The sequence below is a fragment of the Callithrix jacchus genome, chromosome 1 (assembly GCF_049354715.1).
Source record: "Callithrix jacchus isolate 240 chromosome 1, calJac240_pri, whole genome shotgun sequence".
Lineage (NCBI taxonomy): Eukaryota > Metazoa > Chordata > Mammalia > Primates > Cebidae > Callithrix > Callithrix jacchus.
Window position 1 is genome coordinate 25872692 of NC_133502.1, and position 19728 is coordinate 25892419.

Consider the following 19728-nt stretch of genomic DNA (forward strand, 5'->3'; position numbering starts at 1 on the left):
CACTAGCGCAGCCTATCAGCAGCCGCAGCCTCACCTGCTAGAAATGCAGATTCTCAGGCACACCCCAACACCTCCAGAAACAGAAGCGCTGGAGCTGTTTCCCGGAGCCCCCGAGCACGTGTTGATGTGAGCTCATGTTGGACAACGGCTAGTGGAGGAGACCCTTGTGTGGGCCCTTCCAGGCCCAGGGGGTCTTGATGTCACTGCTTTGCTGTTTATACTTGGGAATTTGTCTTTAGTGACAGAGTAGTAGCACCTGGCACAAAGCAAGCTCGTATCAGTGCTTCAGACGTTACCTCACTTAACCCTCACGTTTGCACCAAGGAAAGCACTGCCCTCATCCCCATCCTACAGATGAGGAAGACCAGGGCCCACAGCTTCTCTGCAGGGCCTGTGACTGGGGCACAACCGTTTCGTCCCTGGACTGTCTCCTCTCTACATGCAGTTGAAACATAACCATCGTCTTGCCAAAACGTTGTGTGCACGTCTGACCTGCGAATGCCAGCTTCTTCGAGAAACAGACTTTTCTTTCACCAGACTGATCTTAGGGTCCTTAGTCAGGTGGTAGCAAATATATCACAAACAGTAGTAATTCTGTAGCATTAAAATGGCATTTCATTCTTGAAAAAATTCTACAATGCAACTCAAAAATTAAAGCTAAAGATAAAAAAATTGTTTCTAGGCCGGGCGCGGTGGCTCAAGCCTGTAATCCCAGCACTTTGGGAGGCCGAGGTGGGTGGATCATGAGGTCAAGAGATCGAGACCATCCTGGTAAACATGGTGTAACCCCATCTCTACTAAAAATACAAAAAAAAATTAGCTGGGCATGGTGGCACGTGCCTGTAATCCCAGCTACTCAGGAGGCTGAGGCAGAATTGCCTGAACCCAGGAGGCGGAGGTTGCGGTAAACCGAGATTGCACCATTGCACTCCAGCCTGGGTAACAAGAGCGGAACTCAAAAAAAAAAAAAATAAATGCTTCTATTTTAAAATGACATTTCAAATGCTCTGTGCTCAGAAATAAGGCATTTCTTGCATACAAGGAAAACTGTGGATTTTAAAATGAATCTTGATTGTCTTATATTACAATAATATATATATGAACATAAAGAATTATTAGCGATGTAATAGCCAATTCTTCCACCAATTGGATGAGATATTAATATTACTGATTTAATAAATATGAAGGGAAAATACCAAAATGGTTATTATTGAGTTTACCTGTAAAACGCTGAAACAGAAAACAAATATTGACCTGCACCTTCGAAAATGCCATGTGCTGAATGGGAGTGTTAGGTGGGGTGTATCTTTCTGCGTTGAAGACACATAGTATCAACTGTCATTCTCTGAATGTGTATCATCTCTAGGGATGAGTGTAGCTGCTGGGAAAAGTTTGTGGGCATAGCTTTCAAAACATTGAATTACAGCTGGCTTTTTTTCTTCACAAAGGAATATCCTTATTTTCTAAAGCAGAAACTTAATAAAATCTTTAAACCATTTTAATTGTCTCCAGTACAGGAATACCGTGCCTCCAGATATTCTGCTGAATTGGGCAATGTTTATTTAACTTAGCTGCACTCTCTCTGAGTGAATATACAAATGGCTTCCCCAATTGTTGGTGTATTTGGTGAAAGGAAAATAGAGCAACTGACATCAAACTGGATGCTTCCAGCTCACAGCCAGTATCTCTGGCTGCGGTCACTGCTGAAATCAGTGGCCAGGGTACACTAAGATACCTTCGTCTATGCATTACTAACCAATGCTAACTTACACCTGAACCATGTGCTGATTCCCAGAGCAATGGAAGATGAGGCGGTTGGAGGCTCTCCTTGATCAGGGCAGAGGCACAACAGACACACAAAAACCCAGGCGGCGTGGAAAACATTGCTTTGGCATCACATTTGTCTTGTACCTTAAAAATCAAGTGAGCTTTAAAACTCAGATAAAATGTTTTTATAGCATGCAGATTAAAACCCAAATCTAGCAAAGCTTCCACAGAGAATATTACTAAACCATGGAATAAACTATTTACATAAAATGTTCTGCAGCGTATATATTTCCAAGTCATGTTTAGTCTGTGGTGGAATATCTACTCCAAATTCCAAATTAAGGGGAAACACCTTCTTTTGGCTGGATTCGTCTTTGTGTTCAGTAATAATACCCCAGGGGTGGGTGGTACAAGCCAGCAGGCAGCTCCCACATGGACACTCCGGGAGGTGAGGGGGGCGTCCCAAGAGCATGGCAGCCAGAAAATTAGAACAAATTACAAGTCATTAATTCACGATTTCCACCTCTGTGTCGGGCACTCTCCCAAACATGATGGGATGCTTTAAAAAGAAGATATGTCCTCACGTGTCTCGTACGTGGCAAGAGTACTGGAACCAAGACACAAACGACAATGTAACTCCAAGCCCTGTGGCAGCAACCAGGACCAGCACTTCTCCGGTGCTTACGTCATGTGCACACGCTCTCCCCAGACACTGCGATTATCCTCGCTGTACGTGTCAGACTCCAAGCTCAACGAGATTACACTGCTACCGAATGGCAGAGCAAGAACTGCAATTTAGGATGGATTTTTTTAAAATCCCCCAGGCCGGGGGCAGAAGATGAAACAGCTTCCATGGAACGCAGAGGTTAGTCCTTCCTTACAGTTACCAAAGCCGTATGTCGAGGAGCAGCAAGGAATGAGGCCATCCTTGGTCTCATTTTATAGATCCATACCGCAAAGGGTATGCACAGCCAAGCCAGAAAGAGGGGAGCCCCAGTGAGACAGTAGGTGGTCAGCGGCAGATCCTGAACACAGCAAGTCTATGGCCATAACTGAGGGAGCTGAAGGCAATTAGCCTTTCACAGCCTGAGGAATGGGCTGGAGAGCAGGAGAGCCGGGAGGAGAGGCAGAGCCATGAGGGTTCAGTGGCAGTCCTGGCACAAGGTGAGGAGAGCTGGAAAGGAGTCTTAGCTATGGCAAAGGAGTGTCAGCCATGGGAACGGAAAGCTGAGGGTGCCTCTGGGAAGATTCCAGAAAGACAAAGTGGGAGGCTTTGTGACTGAGCAGACACAAGGGTAAAGAAGAGGGAAGGCTGAGGCCTTGTGGTCTCTGGGTTCCGTATCCAGAAACATCAGGGGCAGCTGGACCAAAATGGCAGAGTTGGGAAGGGTAGTCGGTCTGGGTAAAAGACAAGTTCAGTTCTGAACATATTTGCTCAGTTTGAGATCAAAGTGAGACAGCCCAGGGGAGGTGTCACATGGGAATGTGAAGAAGACGTTGGACTGCAGTTCGAGAAGGAGGTCTGGAGTCCCCTTCAGGGAGTAATGGTGCATCATGGAGCAGACCCAGGGTTGAAGTTAGTGCAAAAAAAAACAAAGAGAAGCACTTGGAGCTGCCGCTGCGGCTCACCCACACTGAGGGCCGCGGGAAGAAGAAGACAGGAGCAGAGACACGAGAGAGGACCAGGAGAGACCCGGGTCCCAGAGTTCGGACCAGGAGAACAATGGAGGGAAATGAAGGTTGGAACCAGCTCACTGTGTACCAGACTATCAAAGTCTTCACCCCAACGTCATTCCTACAGCATCAGAAGCCTCAGAAGAAATTCACCATTAAAACACGTTCGGGTTATATCCCTTTTCATTGTATGCATAAGAATGGTAGGAATATGTCTTTTGTATTGTTCTATAGTTGACATATTTTCCTGGTTGTTTAATACTGGCAGGAAGAACAATGCCCTAACATTATTTTAAGCATTCTATTGTTGCTTGAGCTGACTCTATCCCAAGAACTCAAAATACCAAACCTGCTTGTGAGACATTTTAATGAGGTTAATCCTTCTTCCATTTGGGGAACAATTATAACAAATATTGTGGAATTCATCAAAACCACTGTGATCATTTATTCACTTCTTGAAGTTCTTCTACTGTCTACCAAGGTTTGTCTTGGAGCGTCACTGGTGGGTGCCATTTGTCTGCAAAATGTTTACCAGCTCTTAACTAAGTAACTGAACTCATTATGACCATCCTTTCCAGTTCTCAGAAATTTGCCAACAGTCTTGTTAATGAATAATGTAGGGTTTTGTGAATTCCCTCATGGCCTGGCCCACGTGAAGGTGGGTTTTCTGGGTCAGTTCCTAAAGACACTCCTGACTAGAATCAGCCATCCATGCTGCAACTTTCCAATCATCCCAGCCTGCCTACCTGCCACCTCCAAGAAAAGGGACATCACCACATGCTGGAGCCTCAGTTGGAGCTAGGAGCTCTTTGTTATCACTGGTCCCCTAAACCCTGCCCTTACAATTCTTTCCACTCATCTGAGAGCAAAGTTCAGTCACCAAGAATGTTAGTCATAGAAACAACGACGTCTTGGTGTCTCTAGGGAGCAAGCTGAAGGTCGTCTTTCAGTGCAAAGATCCTGAGACTTGAGAGCAGACAGGCAGAATGGCCATGCCTTCTGTGTACGATACACCATCACAGCACACATGGAAATGATATGCTGGTGTATAGCTTCTATTTCTCCCTCATATTTCAGAGGCAGAAGACCCTCCCAGAAGTTTCTTCTGAGTTCCCCAAAGCTGGATTCAGTGCTCCTATAGCCTTTCATCTCCCTTGACTGTGACATTTACCAGCCTGAGTTGGATTTGTCTATTTCTTTTCCAATATTTCTCACAAGACGTCCCTGGGGACACAGGGTGGGGTGAGTCCCTGTCGCACAGCCAGCACCTGGCAGGGTCATGGCATGAAGGAGGTGTTCCAGATGCATATGTGGAATACAGGAAAACAGGAGCAGATCTGCCAGGGAAACTGAGGCATGGAGTTAAATGAGCACCCCCAAATCATCTGCTTAAAAGCAGACATAAAATGTAGGGTTCGCCGGTGCCTAAAGCACACTACTTCTGCATACACATGACTATTAATAATGCATAGCATCGATAGTTCTGTGAATCCAGAGTACATGAACACTGTGTCTTCTGGTTGGTCTTAAAGTTGTATCCCTTCACCCTAGTCCAATTCCATTTATTAATATAAAGAGCTTGATGATGTAAGTAATAGCTTCACCATTATCACTCCTGAGATCCCAGGTGATGCTGCTGTTTCTGGGACTCATTCAGAATCAGCCTTCTCATCTAAACCACGTTTCCAGTAGAACATGGTCCATACTTATACGGGAATGAAATCTCACTTAGTTTGAACTCTAGGTCATTCAGTCCCAGAGGTGGTGACTAATGGTCAGGAGATGACAATATTGCTGGACAGCCATCACCACACTGAGGGGAAAGTTCACATTTCTAATCCTGAGAAATAATTTGTTAAGAAGCATGACATGGAACCAGCTAGAGGAGGGTGTGCAGGCTTCTGAAGGAAGGACTCATTCCACCCACTGCAACTGCGTGACTAAGAGCAGAGGGTGCTCACCATCAGAACACCACTGGCACGTGTTTGCCTGGAGCCTGCAAGCTATTCCTCCTTTCTTGCTAAAGAAAAGTGGAGGAGGGGAGGAGCAGAGAATAGAGTGGTAGGTTCAGCATGGGATAAAATCAATGGTTGAGAAAATCCCCCCATGAGTACGTAAATAATATGACCATAGCAGATACAGCATATACAAAATTAAACAGCCTTCCATGTAGAAAAAAAGAAATAAGTGCAATTCCTGCCTGGCACACAGTAGGTGACGTCTCGAAGTACAAATGCAGGTGAAGCGTGATTCAGACAGCCCAAAAGAAAGGCCAGCCAACAGCCATTTCCACGGGCTTCTGAATTCGGACCTGACAAAATCCCCAGCATCTTATCATTCAAAATGTATTTTTAAATTATGTTTTGCTTGGGTCAATATTGAAGCTATTTCAGGATTTTGGTATATGTAACAGCTGATTGTGGAAGGAGGTAAGTAAAAATGTTTTTGATGGCATGAAAAGTGAGACGAACTTTAAAATCAGGCAGATATAATTTTAAGTGATTTCCTTGTATTCCCATACGTCTTCATATTAATCACTTGTCTCTAATTAAGCCAGAGAAACACAGAGGAATGATAATATCTGTGAGGTCAGCTTGAGATCAGAAGTGCCCACACCCTGCATCTCTTAAAAACAGTCATGGCACCTGGAGAGACACGCAAAGCCCGTGGCCAGGAATGCAACTCAGCTTTAGGAAATGATTAAAGGGAAGTAAAATCGTCTCCAGCTCAACATCAACGCATTTCATTTCCCAGGTGAGAACAGGAGTTTTCGTAACTGAGTGGCTCTTCCTTTCTACAGTCCTGGATGTTTGGAAAGCCAGTCTTAGTTAGCTCTGCTTTGCTCACATTATCCATCGGAAAATCGAAACCGAACAGCTCCTGTTTCCCAATGAAGAACTTTCTCTGATTTAACTTGCCATCATCAGGCTTCACCATCTCACCTTGGAAGCATTCAATCTGTTGGTCAGTATTTCTAGACCAAGTGCTCTCAAGCCTGCTCTTTGGAAAGTATTTTGTCATCACCACCAAAGAGTATTAAAAGAACAGGCTGAAGTTTGGGGAGACTGGGCAGGGAGGAGCAATCTGAAGTTAATTGCTGATGTAATCATTAGTCCTTTCAATACCCAATGGAGAAGCTGCCTCCGGGGAGATAAACTCTCAATAAGGAGACCTGTGTTTAACAGCAGTTTACTCTGGCTTGTAACAGTTAACAATCTCTATAAAGTTAAGTGGATTTGGTGAATATCATTCTTCCAAGAGAGAAGTAAAAAAATAAAAAATTTAAGAGGAAAACAAAGAACATAAGAACCAGTAAAAGAATACGTGTGTAAAATCTGGTAAGTAGCAAAAATCATCTTTAAGCATTTGAGGGAAAAACTGCAAAAAGGGTTCAGAAGCCACACCTTCCGGCCCTTGGGACTGCATGGCTGTGACACTGAGCAACAGCTGAAGCCCTGACTTTCTCGGAGGGGAAGGAAAAAAGGAAACAACAGTCAGTCCAGGCTTGTCCAGGGCTGGAAGCCTCGACTCCTGCAAACCGATCTCCCAGATCCTTTCTGGGCAAGCACATAACCAGAGGAAATGAAAACTAGAAAAACAATTTGTGCATGGAACAATGACATGGAGTTTCACTTTGGTTTCATGTTCAAATATGAATGTGGCTGTAATTTTTAAGAAAAATATATTAATAGAAGGCAACGAGTTGAGGATGATGGCTTCTTCAAGCCGGGCGTCCAGAAGAGCCCCATTTCTGCCTTGGAGCGCGCCTTAGGCAGCAGTCGTGGGAAAGCTCAGATACAGCTGTTTCCAGGCAAAGGGCCCAGAGCTTTTCAGCCTCGGTCACCAGGGTCTCCAGACAAGGAGAAATACGCCCAAAGCTCTTCCCAGACGCTCTGGGCTACAAGCTCCCAGTGCGCGCTCCCGCCCCGCCAACCCCCAACTCCCTCGCGCACCCGGGGCGGGTGAAGGCGCCCAGCTGCTGAGCATCCCTGCGACGCGGGTTCAAATCCCGCCGAATCCCGGGCACCGTCGCCCCGCCACAGTGCGGGCTGTTTCTCCTCCTTTCCCCGGAGGAATTCCCTAACTCTCCAGTACCCACACCATAACAAAGGAGGCTCGGTCCACCGATGCGCGATTGTAGCACATAGGGACCCCCAGCGAGCACTGGCCCAGAGAATGCACCTAGCCGTGCCACGCGCGACCCCTAAGGGACAGGCGGGCGGCTCCCGGAGCGGACAAAGGGGCCTCTCGGGGCACCCGGGCTCAGGGCGGGACGCGGGGAGCGGAGCCGGCCTGGGACTCACCTTCGCAGCGGCCCGGCTGCGCTCCTCGTGGAGCAGAAGGGCGGCGGGCAGCAACAGCAGCCAGACGCCGAGCCGGGGCCCCATGGTGGCGCGCCCGAGGCGGCGGTGGACGGCAGGGGACGGAGGCCAGGCGTGCGGGGGCCGCGGCGGGCAGCTCGCTCTCGGAAGGCCGGGCTTCCAGCGCTGCGCACCGTCCCGGGTGCGGCGGCTCCAAGCGGAGACCTGAGCGCGGCGGGCCGAGCTCCCCAATTTGTTGCCGCTGCCCCCTCCCCCTGGCGCTGCGCGGGCGGCGCCTCAAAGGGGAGGACCCTGCGGCGCGGGTAAGAGGCGGCGGGAGCGCGCAGCCAGGGAGTGTGGCCGCCGTGCGCCGGGACACCAGGGCTCTGCGCTCCGCACCCAGGGGCTCCCGCGTCCCAACACCCTGCGCCCGCGCTCTCGCCGATCCAGGGCGAGGACCCAGAGAGGCCGCCCGAGACCCCGAAGCCGGCGCCCAGGGAGCCCAGTGAGGGCGGCCGCGCTGTGGGTGTGCGCCGGCGGGTGCCTCTGGAAGGGCCAATGCGCGCGGGCCGCAGCCCCTGAAGCCGAGCCCGAGGTGAGAGCGACCCCCGAGCGGCGCCCAGACCTTGGCCGGAGAGCTCGGGCTTGGGCGCCTTGTGCGGTCTGGGGCTGCGTGCTCCTGCTTGGGAGTAGAAACCGGGAGGGTGGGAGAGCGGGGACGGGGCTTCTCGGCCAAGCAGCACACACGGGGGCCTAACGGGAGGTTCTCCTTCTTTCCGGGTCGTGGCGGGACGGCCCTCCGGTCACCCCTGCATGCGGGGCGCCCCGCGCTGTCCCCGCGTCTCGCGGACCGAGACCGGCGGTGAGGATGGGCTGCCTCCCTCATCCTGCGCTGAACTCGCTTTGTCTCTCGCCTCTAGGCTAAGCGGGACTGACCGCGGCCCAGAGCGGACTCACCGCCAGCATGGGGAGAAACCAGCGCGCGGCGGCCGGCCCTGCCCTACCACGGTAAGCGACTTTCTGCCTGGTCCCCGTGGGTCCCCCTTTCTGTATAGCTCTTGGGGATTGACAAGCCGGGCCCGCGCGTTCATGTCCCTCTCCCTCCCTTTCCCATTCAGGTGGCTGCTGCTGGGGACCGTGACCGTGGGGTTCCTCTCCCAGAGCGTCTTGGCGGTAAGTCCTGGCCCCGACCCCACGCGCTTGGACTTGCGCGCCCTAGAGTGGTGGGGACGTTTGAGTGGCCTTGCAGAAGGCAGCCCGTCCGGGCGCTCCCGAGCTTGTGTGTGCGCGAGCGGTGTCCGCCAGCCTGCCCACCCAGGTTCTGAGAAAGCTCGCTCTTCCCGCGTGATGTGTTCCACCTTTCCTTCCCAGGGGTTCCCTGCGTCAATCCTGTGCTTTGCAGGCGTCGGCCCTAAAGCTGAGAACTTTAAATTAGCCTAATGCACCGTCTACTAGCTTTGAACAAAGCTGCAGCCGCAGAGGCGAGGGGAGAGTGTCAGTCCCTGGCAGTGAGGCGCCAGGCTTAGGGCAAGAAAAAGTTTTCCTGGAACTCGGGAGCTGGTGGGGAGGCTCTGTCAAGAGCTGAGGGTTTTTTGTGTTTTTAAATGGGAGGCTCTGGGTAAAGGGGCGGGGCGAGGAGGCGAACAAGACAACCTTAGTATTGTTTGAACTGAACCATTGCGATAGAACAGTGGCAGAAAAACCGCGTTTTCTCCGGAGTCCTGGTCCGGCCCTGGAAGACCGGCCCCGGGCGCCACCCTGGGACCCTGTTGCCGAGCCTGCCCCTCCACGCCGGCCATGCACAGCCCCGCGGTACCGTGGCTGCTGTTGGCGACTGCACTGCGAGGCTTTGCACATTTAAAACGTTTTGTTTAAAGAGTAGGAGCCACTTTTACTGAGCTTTATGTAACCATGGCTAAAATGAACAGGTTTCATGGGGGTATTCCGCTCAGGACTCAAATGTTTAGACAGGAGCTGAAAGAGGAGGGAGCTTTGGGGATGTCCGCTGCCCCACCTCTGCTTACTGTGGCCACCGGAGCCTGTGGCGGCCAGAGTCCCGGTGGATTTCCCGGGGTGGACCCCTCCCTCCTCAGCGCGCACAGTTTCAGAGCACCACACGGGGACAGAGGGGAAACGTGTTCATGATTTCATCTGATTTCTGGTGTTTTTACATCGTTCTGCCCTAATGTAAAACAAACCAGGATTTTAAAGGCAGTGAGTGACAAGGAGCTACTCGCACTTGGGAAAGAGCTGCTAACTTTGCTTTTCCGCTGCTGTTGGCTCTGGTTCAGGGCCCAGGATGGAAAGTAAAAGGAGGACTCGGAGACTTTGACCAGAGCACTGCAGGCCAAAGTTTTCTTCACGTTCTGGTCTGTGTCTCCGTCCTTCTCCCAGCCCTGACCTAAGATCAGAACCTAGATAGTTGAACTAGCCCAGTGACCCTGTGAATTCTAATGCACAGGCCTGTTTGCATATAAGACGTGGCTCAGATTTATGAACCAGAAGCGACGCATGCATGCGCGTGCACACACACGCACTCAAAGGCAGACGTCCCTAGAAAGTACCAAATCGGGCTGCGTGTGCTTCAGTTGTACCGATGCCCGCACCTCTCTGTCCCTAGAGGCACTTTTATAATATCCATCTGATCATGCTTAAGGCTGGTGGGAGTCCCGGGAATTCTTTTCTGAACTCATCCTAAAATTGGTGGAAAGACCACCAGGCACCTAGGTCTTCAAAAGATCCAACTAGCCTGGGCGGGCGGTGCACTTTTGTAATCCTAGCACTTTGGGAGGCTGAGGCCTGCTGATTGTCTGAGCTCAGGAGTTCGAGACCATCCTGGGAGAAACATGGTAAAACCCTGTGTCTACTAAAATACAAAAAATTAGCCAGGCCCGGTGGTGCCTGCCTGTAATTCTAGCTACTCAGGAGGCTGAGGCACAAGAATTGCCTGAACCGGGGAGGCAGAGGTTGCAATGAGCCAAGATTGCACCACTGCACTCCAGCCTGGGTGACAGAGCAAGACTGTCTAAAGAAAAAAAACCTAGGTACTAAACATAGCTCTGCCCTAGTCTCTTAAATCCAGAGCCTCAGTTTCCGTACTTTGAAGTATGGTTTCTTATAAAGGCCAAGTACCCTAAGGGAGATGAGACACCTCTATGCCTCCCCGAAACCTCATCGATGCTGCAAGCTCACCCTCTCTTTCACCCTTGATCTCTGGGTGGGACCAAGATGATTGACTGCCCAGCAGAGCTTCGCAAAGTTCTAGACCCGCAGACCTAACTCACCTGGAAAGCCTTGGTAAGAAGCCAGGTCCGCATCTCAGACCTTCCAGTCAGACATTCTGGGGTGGAGTCCAGGACCCTGCTTCCCACATGATACCAGAATCTGGGAACCACTGAGTTGGAGTATGGGGTTGAGAGGCAGTTGCGATTACCTGCCAAGTCACTGGGCTTTCAATTCTAACTCTACAAATAAAACTGGATATTTTTAATCATCTTACTAGGGGCCTACTAGTATGTGTTGTTAAGAGACTTGCACGTTGCTACTTTCAACAAGGGGCCGCTCGTTCTCGGTAAACACCGGCTTGAATGGCTGTTCCTCGTGAAATAAGGCTTTGATTTTCAACTGTACTGATGAAAGATTTGTCTTAATTGTGACAAGGACTTTTTCCTGGGTAGGTCAGTTCAGGAGAAAGGGCTGCCGCTCGGTGGTTGAAGAGCGGGGCTGCAGAAGCAGCTGGGCTGGGTAGTGCAGAGCCTGGGTTTGCTGATTGAGCACGTACTGTGTGTGATTCGTCTGCACTACTGCTTGTAATCCTCACAGGAAAACATACTTAGGAGCTTCGTAACTATCATTTCCCCATTTTACAGGTGAGAAAAGGCACAAAGGTTTGAAGCCCTTGCCCAAGATCCTGTCTTTGTAACTGAATGAGACAGATTGGCACCCAGGCCCCTTCCTCCACACTGAGCTTCCCAGAGCCTGAAAGTTGGCCAGGAGGGCACTCCTGACCTTCAGTCTTTGAGTCTCCTGGGGTGTGGGTTCTTTCTCCCTGGTCTTGGCCTTGGACTAACAGTAGAGCTGGAACTGACTCCTAGGAGGGAGGATCTCCTCTGCTTCTCCCACTCTGAGGATCAGGGGCACTCAGTGAAGGAGAGAAGCAAGGCCCTTCCCAAAAGGAGGAAAGGGAGCCGAAATCCATGGGGCGGCCTGTGCTCTGGACTCAGTGTGAAGCCAGCTGCTCCGCACGGGCCCTCAGGACCCACTCCCTGCTGTCCATGATGCCTTTTCTAAAGGTGCCCTTGTTTGAACGCAGTTTCAAGATGCACAGAATGCTTTCGTGTAAGGCAGTGTGACACTGGGGTCCCATCCCAGACTCGAGGCAGGTGCCGGGCTAGTTCTCAGCTGGTGGGCAGCTGAGGGGCTGCCGCCTAGAGTGCGTACTCACCAAGCCTCTGCATCCTAGTTCTCCTCTCCCCCAAGGCAGAGGTGGTACTCATCGCACCCACCTCATAGGTGGGGCAGCTGTGAGGTGTGTGGGTGCATGCGAAGCACCTTGGAGGCTCTGGTACCGCCTGGGTGCCAAGCAGTATCCCCTTGGCCTGTTTAAGGGACAGTCCCCTCGGCTACCTGTTGTAACCTTCATGGAGGCTGAAAAGTGCTCACTGCAGCCATTCTGAGCATTGTTACTTGTCCTCAGAGGGTGGGCAGCAGCCTCGAGGGACCAAATATGCAGCAGGCTGGGCATATTCCTGAGGACCTCTGCCCCGGACCTGGGGGTTCTCGTAGGTATCAGTGTGGGGCCTCTGCCTGCCACTTTGTTTCCAGGCCGCGCTTGGGGTGCCAGACCCAGGAAACTCGCCTGACCCTCCTGTTGGCTGCCACCACCTTCCCTGTCCCAGCAGCCATGGTGGCAAGTCCTTTCTGAGGGCTTTGGGATGGGGAGGACAGGTGTTCAGTGCCACCAGAGACCCAGAGCTTTCTGTAAGGAGCAGGACAAATAGTTCTTTCCTACACTCCCTGGAGCCTAAGCCCTGTTGCTCAAAGACAGGCCCCTACAAAGTAGGGAAAAGCACGGGATTCCTCCCCTGCTCTTGGAAAACAAGCATATCTCAGCTCTCTGGAGGCTGGTAAAGCCTTCCTCCCTGGGTGGCTTGTAGGGCTCGGCCATGATAAGTAATAGCAGAGATTTGTCCACAGCATCCCAGAAGGAGAGGAGGGTAGGAGGGGCAAGCCGGAAAGCGCAGGGGAGGGAAACAGTCTCAGTACCACCCATTGGCTCTGTTTGGAGCCAGAGAGAGAGGTGAAGACCACGGAAAAGGTTGTAGAATAGAAAAAAGGATTCTGCTCAAATAATCAAAATCAGAGAACTGTGTTTAATTTTGTTTCTGGGGAGAGGGAAAGAAAATGGGTGCATGGTTTAAATAATCGAGAAACTCAAGGGAAAAATTAAGTGCCATGGAGATGTAACTTTTCAACACCGTTGATAATATGATGAAGAGATCACCACCTAGCCAGTGGTCCGGGAATGTCTCATTCTTTTTATCTGGAGAAGAATGTTTGTCTTTGATTAGAGGGTTTTGGAGAAAGCTCTGAAACTGGCCTCTTGCTTCGTATCTGCTGGCGTCTGTTGTGTGATCACTGCTGAAGGTGGGAGTCACTGTCTGCAGCGCCTGGCCTTGGCTGTTCGGCTTGTGAATTGGGCCCAGGAACTACACAGCAGTCTTGGGAGGCCATAGCGTCTGACCCAGCCCGCTGCTAACCAGGTCCTGGCTTCAGGGCAAGTCACTTTCCATGCTTTGGCTCTGGGGCCAGGACGAGAATGTTGTGTGGTATCGAGCTCTCAGGTGCTGGACATACCTTGAGCGAGCTGGAGAGTCAGAAGTGAGGGCCAGGCCCTGCAGCTGTGCTGAGACCTGTGATGGTGAGCCGGGGTCTCCGCCGTGATGCTGGGGATGAGAAAGCCCTTCCAAACCAGCTCCGGAATAGAATGTATCCAGCCTGCACCAGGACATTGCTTAGAAATCAATATGCCACATGGGACTTTGTATCCTCATGGTGTGGAGAAGCTTCCAGAATCCAATAAATACGTGACACTTCTCAGTTGAGGTGAGGGAAAGGGCAGAGTTCCTAGACAGTCCCGTCTTGCTGTTTCCCTGTGGTGACTGCTCCCTCTAGACAGTCCCCTCTTGCTGTTCCCTGTGGTGACTGCTCCCTCCAGTTAACGAGACCCTCTCAGGACAGGTGACGGCCTAAGTGACTCACTGCTCTTGATTGCATTGGTGGCTCTGCAGGACTGTAATTTTTATTTTGGTTACCCATGAAAGAAGAAGGTGGTGTCTAATATAGGGAGATTTGACGGGTGTCTCCCATGGTCAGAAAGTAAATTTCAAAGGAAGTGCAAGGAGCCCCTGTCCACCTGGCAGGCTCCTTCCTGGGTGCTGGGTTCCGGCCCATCCCCTCCCTCCTGAGCTGTGGCTGGCTCCTGTGCTCTGCTTCCATGTCTTCTGTTGCCTCGATGAGGCTGCCTTTTGAAACAACAAGCTTTTTTGTAAAACCTGCTCCTTTAAGTGTAGTGTGGTATCCTGGGGCAGGTCCTGGGACAGAAAACCTGGTGAGATTCCAGGAGAGTCTGCAGTTCAGTTGCTGAGGTTAATTTCTGTACCAATGTTAATTTCTTAGTTTTCGTAAATGTGCCGTAGTTTTACAGAATGTCAGTATGGCATCATGATGTCTGGGTGAAGGGCATACAGGGACTCTCTTTGCAACTTTTCTGCAGATCTCAGTTGCTTCAGAATTTAAAACTGCTCCCAGAAGTCATCAGCCAGTCACATTCGGCGTGCATGAGTCAGACAGACAAGTGCGCACAGAGCTGAAAAACAGCCAGTCTCGTATTAGCAGATGTGGCCGGCAAGAGGAATGTGTTGCTCCCATTCCTTTCTCTAATAGAGTAAGTGTGAACAGAAGTCACTTCTGCTTAGTGGGAAATACAGCAGAGGTAGGCCCAAGCAAAGCCTGAGTAAGAGGATTTTTGTCCCCTGGCCCTGGGTGGAGTCATTTGTGAAGACGGGGAGGTTTCCTCTGTGGAGTTTCTGCGGCATCATGTGGGAGGCCCAGTGGAGCTGTCATGGCGCCTCTTCCTGGCTGGAGAGGGAAATGGATGCACCGTTGTTTCCTGAGCCCGAGATGGAATGGCAGGCTTGTATCGGTGTTGCTGCAAGGACACAAAACATGACCAGGGAAAAGCCCAGTGCTGCCCAGACTCGCTCACCCTTAGGAACACAGCAGGCAGTCCTCCTGGGCTGGCTGCACAGAATGGGAGCCCCTTTCTGCCTCTCTAGGAAACCCCGTGGGCAGCAGGGACTGGCAGGTGTCAGGTGGCTGGTGGAGGAGGTGGGCCGCCTGCACGCCATGGGCAACAGGGACGGGCAGGTGTCAGGTGGCTGGTGGAGGAGGTAGGCCACCTGCACGCATGCTCCCTGCATTGCCACAGGTCGTGGCAGTGGGATTCAAAGTCACAGCCTCTCAGTGGCCGCAGCTTCTGTGTTTGTTAGGGACCGAGCAAGAGGCCCAGAAGGAGGATGGTCAGTGGCCAGTGGCTGTTGCCCTGCATGTTTGCCTGTCACCACCCTGCCATTGATAACCAGAAATGGGAAGCATGAGCATAGCAGCCTCTGCCTGACCCCTGCCAGTTCTGCTCTGCACACCCTGTCTGCCCCTCCAGGCCTTAGTCCCTGGGAGATAAGGACAGCCTGTCCCTTTCTATCAGTGACCCGCAGTAGGTGTCACACACCTGCACGTGGCTGGAGCCTCTGTTCTTTGCAACTGAGTCCCATTTCAGAGTATAGCTAAAGTGTCTTCTCTACTGACAGCGTTTTTAATCCTTTAGGATCGAGGTTTATAAGTCATCATCGAAACTCCTGTAGACTTGAAACATTTGTCTTTGTCCACTTTTTGGTTTGTTTGTTTCTGTTTTTGGGACAGAGTCTTGCTCTGTCATCCAGGCTGGAGTACAGTGACGCGATCTTGGCTCACCGCAACCTCTGCCTCCTGGGTTCAAGCAATTCTCCTGCCTAAGCCTCCTAAGTACCTGGGATTACAGGCACGAGCCACCGTGCCCAGCTAATTTATATATTTTCAGTAGAGATGGGGTTTCACCACATTGGCCAGACTGGTCTCAAACTCCTGACCTCAGGTGACCCGCCTGCTTCCACCTCGCAAAGGGCTGGGATTACAGGCATGGGCCACCACGCCCTGCCATCATCCACTTTTTCTCCCCGAAGCATGTCTTCCATAGCTGACAGTGCTGCTCCCACGATCCAACTTCAGGGCATCTTGCATTGGCCCTAGTGGAATGATTCCCAGGCACCTGTGTCTGCTGAAGGCCTGAAATCCAGTGGGCCCTCAACAGAGCTTCTTACGTAAATGATGGCAGCTAGTTGGCAGCAAACCCTTTGGTTGAGGAGTGCAGTCATGGAACTATTACTGAAAGATGAGATTAAAAATGTATTTATTCTTACTGTGGGTTTTTTCCCCAAGTTAACTGCTTTCTCCCACTGGATGAAAACCAGCTGCATGTGACGATAAAGGAAGCATGGATCAGTCTAGGGAAGATTTGCATTTTTTCCTAGGGATTGTTTCAGCCCCACCCATAGAATTCCTGCTTTGTTGCTTTTACCCAGTTCAGTGATCTCCCATGTGAGAATTAGAGAAGAATGTGTGTTTTTGAATTTTGTGGACTGATTATCTGGTACCTGGTAAATATTATGTAACAACATTTTTCCGGCATGTTGAGTATTTTTGGATCCCTGACTGTGGAGTGTTGGGACCCTGTGAGAACTGAGAAAGGCTTCTGTTCGTGCACAGAGTCAAACACACATTCCCTGGGCTGCACCAAAAGCTGTGTTGGTCTCCAGATTGGGTGAAAAGAAGGGGTCCCCTGGGAGATTCTTTTCGGCATCACCAGAACCAAACCTAAGAGAGCATCCCTAGCATTCTAGCATCTCTGGAAGCAGCTAAAACTCTGTTGAGAAACACAGTAACTCCTGTTGGCTGTGCCACTGGTGCTGGGAACTGCTCTAAATCATGGATGGTTCACAGATGGGTAAACTGAGGCATGTTCAGGAAGACACTTGGTAGGGTCAATGGGAACAAAGTGCGGAGTGAAACCTAGGACTTGCCAATTCTAAAACCTCTGCTCTTAGCCACTGGCTAGGTGAATAACCCCAGCCACAGAATAGATAAGCACAGGTAAAATATGCCAAATGTTGTATATGTAAAGTACAGATATATACATTACATGTAGAAAATATATTATCAATCTACATGGAATGTACAGAGATAGATGATGGAGATAAAGAAGACAACACACATATCACACACATATATATGTACCCTGTGCCCACACAGACATGCATGCATGTACACACATACATGCACGCACATACACACACATGACCATAGACACACACTTGCACACATGGATACACACTTGCACCCCACACATGCATACACACAGATGCACATGCATGCACATATAGACACACACACATAGACAGACACTTGCACCACACACATACAGACACACAGATGCACACATGCACATAGACACAGATACAGACACACACTTGCACCACACACAGACACACAGATGCACACACATGCACATAGACACACATGCGTAGACACATGTGCACCCACACACACATACACACACATGAACATAGACACACGCATATACAGACACACACTTGCACCACACACAGACACAGATGCACACACATGCGCATAGATACACACATGTACACATGTTCATGTAGACACATGCACGTGCCTACATAGACACACATGCACATGCATACACCTGAACACACTTGCACCCTCCACAAACATATACATAGACATACATGCGCATAGATACACAGAGACACACATGTGCACCCCATACACATACATATAGAAACATATGCACACACACACGTTCATGCATGCACACATACACACACACACACAGACACTTAGTCGGAGGATGCTCCTAGTTTCTTTCTCCACAAGGGCAGCTGAGGCAGAAACAGACTATGGATGCCTCTTGGCAGTGGCAAACAGACCTGTTTCTTTAGGGTCCCTTTTGCAGAGAGGCTTGACAGAGGCACGAGGGGGACTGAGTATCCTCATGAACTCTGAAAAATGAAGGCTAAGATGTCTGTACTTGGGAGAGGTCCTTAAAGGATGACCAGGAAATATGCGAGAGTGGGCAAAGGGACAGTGTCACTGCAGAACCCAGAGTCCTGCAGACACGAGCCCAACTAGCCCTCTCCAAGTCTGGCTTGAAACTCCAGGCCACTAAGGCAGACGCTGCTAAGGGAACAGGAGGGGCAAACACAGCTTTGTGTTTGGCTGTTGGAAAATTGTTCTAGTTGTAATTTAGAGAAAGATTTACTGAGCTCCTATGGGGCAAAAGAAACCTTCCTAAAATTATCTTAGCTGTACAGGAGACCCAGTGGACACTGCAGAGTGACAGCAGGATTCCATTTTCCCTGGACCAATGCCAGCTTCCTTACGCTGGGTCTGTTCTCACTACCCTATGTTCGTGCTGGTGTTTTTCATGGAAGTCCCCATGGGCTAACAGGAGGACAGGTGCAGTCTGTTAGAAAGAGGCTGAACCTGTGGGCTTGAGCGCAGCGACTGGAAAAAGTCACTTTTCCTTTCTGAGAATGCTTGTCTTCATCTGTCAACAGAAATACTCAAAACTATGTCCCAGGGTCACAGTGGGATCTTTTATGTGTCATGTGTTCATTAAATGAACACGTCCAATGCTACTAGGAATAATGGCCACTCGTGAGTTCTAGAATATTCATCCTCCCATGGATTCGCGTCTGGGTCAGAGCAACAGCAAGCTAGGAACCGTGAAGTTTGACCAGGGCGTGTGTGTGTGTGCATATGTGCATGTGTGTGTGCCTGTGTGCACATGCATGTGTGAGTGTGTGTGCACGCATGTGTGAGAGCATGTGTGTGCGTGCATGCGTGTATGCATGTATGTGTGGTGCAGGGTTGTCCAACCATCTGACCCAACTTTAAATTAAATATGTCGTCTGGGATTATCTGTGATAAGAGAGCAACCTGCAGACGTTCACTATTTGAGAGCCAGTTTATCTATTTGTTCCCTATGAGACTTTCAGTACAATCGATTTCATGTGCAACTATGCTTATCAGCAAGCGCCTGTAAGAGCCCCCACTCACCCTGCTCACAGGAAATGTCAGGACTCAGGCATGGGCCCCACAGGAATAGGGCCAGCTGGGGTCTTGGGTTTGAAACTGCTTTTGCACTGCCTGGCCAGGTGATGTTGCGAGAATCTCAGCTCTTTACACTTTAGTTACATTTCACTTACACTTTAGTTACATTTAAACTGGGTTAAAATAGTTCTTGCCTTATGCATGTGCTGGGAGGAGCAAGAAGAAATTGGCAGTAGAGAGTTTAGCAATCTTAGCATTGTAGTGCTTGATAAATGCTAGTTAATGTCTACCTGGCTTTAGGTTGTTGTTTTTCAATAAATGTGGGTCTTCATCCTCAATACCTAAATAACGTGAAGCCACATAAAGTTCAAGTCAACTAGAATTACTGTTGGGAACCATGGTCCCAGGACAGGAGGAAGTGGGCCAGTGGGACCGGCAGGTGGGGGAGCCCCGTGGGAGGAGGTTCTGGTCTTCACCATTCTGGTGCCTAGAGTGCTAAGACCCTGCAGTGTCTTGGTGGCTGCGAGCAGGTGGCTGCTGAGTGAGAAGTGGTAGAGAGGTGCCTTCCTGATGCTTGAGATGGTTATTTCCATTTTCTTTAAGTTTGGTAGATGTCAGCCAAAGGAAACATTTTAATATTAATTAAAGTTCAGTCAAGGTATAACTAACTTATTTCCAGAAGAAATGGAAACACTTATACACAAAGAACAATTTGTTCAAATAACTGAGACAGAAGTGTAATTTAGCCAAGCAAGAA

General features: G+C 50.1%; 2 protein-coding genes across 2 annotated transcripts in view; one reads left to right on the forward strand and one right to left on the reverse strand.

Moving 5' to 3' along the window:
• COL4A1 (collagen type IV alpha 1 chain) overlaps positions 1 to 7969 on the reverse strand; it is a 151186-nt gene extending 143217 nt beyond the window's left edge. The window contains exon 1 of the mRNA XM_017970460.4: positions 7746 to 7969. Coding sequence (XP_017825949.2) covers positions 7746 to 7829 — 84 coding nt within the window. The 5' untranslated portion in view covers positions 7830 to 7969. The remainder of the gene's footprint in view (positions 1 to 7745) is intronic.
• Positions 7970 to 8093: 124 nt separating this feature from the next.
• COL4A2 (collagen type IV alpha 2 chain) overlaps positions 8094 to 19728 on the forward strand; it is a 209806-nt gene continuing 198171 nt past the window's right edge. Inside the window, exons 1-3 of the mRNA XM_035293939.3 lie at positions 8094 to 8337; positions 8663 to 8750; positions 8861 to 8915. Coding sequence (XP_035149830.2) covers positions 8707 to 8750; positions 8861 to 8915 — 99 coding nt within the window. The 5' untranslated portion in view covers positions 8094 to 8337; positions 8663 to 8706. The remainder of the gene's footprint in view (positions 8338 to 8662; positions 8751 to 8860; positions 8916 to 19728) is intronic.